At 43.8% G+C, this 2729-nt stretch overlaps 1 protein-coding gene across 1 annotated transcript in view; it reads left to right on the top strand.

Annotated features, from left to right (window-relative positions):
• Nucleotides 1-481: 481 nt before the first annotated feature.
• The window catches only part of CCDC62 (coiled-coil domain containing 62), a 70911-nt gene continuing 68663 nt past the window's right edge, over nt 482-2729 (top strand). Inside the window, 1 exon segment of the mRNA XM_011948477.1 lies at nt 482-577. Coding sequence (XP_011803867.1) covers nt 563-577 — 15 coding nt within the window. The 5' untranslated portion in view covers nt 482-562.

Raw genomic sequence — 2729 nt, 5'->3', positions numbered from 1 at the left:
GTCTCGATCTCCTGACCTCGTGATCCGCCCGTCTCGGCCTCCCAAAGTGCTGGGATTACAGGCTTGAGCCACCGCGCCCGGCCAACAAAGGAAATCTTTTACTAATACAGTTCTCATTCATTCATTTTCTTCCCTCTTCCCAACCCAAAATTACACATAAAAGATATTAGGAAATAGACATGTTTACAAGCATCATCAACATAATTCAGTAGGGCAAATACAAGTCTGAGAGGATGGTAGAATTAATAGAGAAATACATATTTGTATTATTTTTTGATGACTGCTTTCTTAACCCACTTTGTTACTAAAACAATGTGGGTTTTATTAGCCCACTTCATTACCAACTCTTTTTCTGTTACTAACGAGTCAAGCAAGGAAAAAACAAAATGGAGAAATAAGCACAGACTATGGCTAGCGAGCGTAGTGAAAGCTTTAAAAGGACTCAAGCAGTATCATCTATGTTGTTTTCTTGTAGGCTAGAAACGAAACTCTCAGCAACACGTTAGTGGAACTTTCTGCTCAGGTAGGACAGTTACAAGCTCGAGAACAAGCTCTCACGACCATGATAAAGCTAAAGGTAATTAAAAATAAGAATTCTTCCATTTGCCAGAGTGCTTGGTGGTTTATATTCATATTCATTATCTTACCTAAGTCCCTAGCATCCCAGAAATGTGAAGCTACCAATCAATGTTGCTCTTGTTTTTAAAACGCCCATTTAGAAATGAGGGAAACAAGTTTAAAATGATGTTCCCAAGGCATGAAGAAAGGAGGCAGGACTCTGCTTCTGGTCTTCTGTCTCCAAGGCCCATTCCATGGGCTGGCAGGTCTAAATTAACTTATTTTCTTCCCTGGTATCCATTATTAGGTCTCGTAGAGTTATTGGCAGTTAGATTGCTTGATAATTTTTTTAATGGAGAGGAAAACCATTTGCAATCGAGCAGTTGATATAGTCACTAACATGCAATATACAACGATACACAGTCTCCTGCTGTTATGCGTGTCTTTGACAACTGGTATATAAGGGAACGATATTGGTATAATGAAATGCTTACCCTAGTAAAGATGTGATTTTTCTCAGCACATTGTTTTGAAGTGATTGGGGCAAGTGCTCTTAAAATTAAATAGAAAATATTAAAATCTACAGTCATGTCTTTAGTCAAGTAGTAGCCAGTTTAGTGGCTTCAGCAACCTCTCTGGTTTCCATCATAGCAAACTCTGGCAAAGCTGTAGGTATGTGTGAAGGTGCTGCCAAGGCATTCCCCCACCATTAAAACAGTGGGTGCATTAGGAAGGGTGTGCTCCTGGAGGCTGGGTGCAGTGGCTCACACCTATAATCCCAGTACTTTGGGAGGCTGAGGCGGGTGCATTGCTTGAGGTCAGGAGTTTGAGACCAGCCTGGCCAACATGGTGAAACCCGTCTTTACTAAAAATACGAAAAAATTAGCTGGGCATGGTGGCACGCCTGTAATCCCAGCTACTCTGGAGGCTGGGGTGTGAGGATCCCTGGAAGCTGGGAGGTGGACGTTGCAGTGAGCCGAGATTGCACCACTGCACTCCAGCCTGGGTGACACAGCAAGACTCTGTCTCAAAAAAAAAAAAAAAAAAAAAAAGAAAAAAGAAAACTTAGATTTAAATGTTTCATTAAAAACGCATGTGAGGCTGGGTGCAGTGGCTCGGTGGCTTATGCCTGTTATCCCAGCTCTTTGTTTGGGAGGCTGAGGTGGGAGGATTGCTTCATCCCAGGAATTCGATACCATGCTTGGCAACATGGCAAATGCCTGTCTCTGGGTGTGGTGGTTTACTGCTGTGGTCCCAGCTACTTGGGAGGCTGAGGCAGGAGGATCACTTGAGCCCAGGAGGTTAAGGCTGCAGTGAGCTGTGATTGTGCCACTACACCCCAGCCTGGGTGACAGAACAACAACAAGGAAAAAGCACATGTAAGCCAAGCACAGTGGTGTGTGCCTGTAGTCCCAGCTTCTGGGGAGGCTGAGGCAGAAACATCGCTTGGGCCCAGGAGTTCAAGTCCAGCCTGGGCAACACAGTGAGACTTCATCTCGATAAAAAACAACAATCACAACAAACAACCAATGCAAAAATACATACGTGTGTGTATGAAGGTATCTACATCCATCCACCCCTTGTAGTTCTGTGTTTATCCTACAGTTCTGGTTAGCTGCACAGCACTGTTCTGTCTTAGAGATTGAGCTATTCTGTCTTAGAGATTGAGTACAACCCTTTTTAACTGTTATGCCCTTTGGTTTAGTAGCATCTACCATTTAATCAGCAATGGGTTATTTTAGAAAGCTTTCCTCAAAGATGAGAGGGTATCATCAAGTTTTGGTAGCTTCAATGATGTTTTCTAAATTATTGCGTCTTTTTATTTTTGAGACGGAGTTTCGCTCTTGTTGCCCAGGCTGGAGTGCAATGGCACAATCTCGGCTCACCGCAGCCTCTGCCTCCTGGGTTCAAGCGATTCTCTTGCCTCACTCTCCCGAGTAGCTGGGATTACAGGCATGTACCACCACGCCCAGCTAATTTTGTATTTTTAGTAGAGACGGAGTTTCTCCATGTTGGTCAGGCTGGTCTCGAACTCCCGATATCAGGTAATCCACCCGCCTCGGCCTCTCAGAGTGTTGGGATTACAGATGTGAGCCACTGTGCCCAGCCAATTATTGTGTCTTATAACGTTAGTGGCATATTGGGAATAAAACCTCTAAGACTGGTTTTTT

Source organism: Colobus angolensis, unplaced genomic scaffold (genome assembly GCF_000951035.1).
Source record: "Colobus angolensis palliatus isolate OR3802 unplaced genomic scaffold, Cang.pa_1.0 Scaffold28, whole genome shotgun sequence".
Taxonomy (NCBI): Eukaryota; Metazoa; Chordata; class Mammalia; order Primates; family Cercopithecidae; genus Colobus; species Colobus angolensis.
The sequence above is the reverse complement of the archived record's forward strand: the minus strand, read 5'-3'. Positions and strand labels throughout refer to the sequence as shown.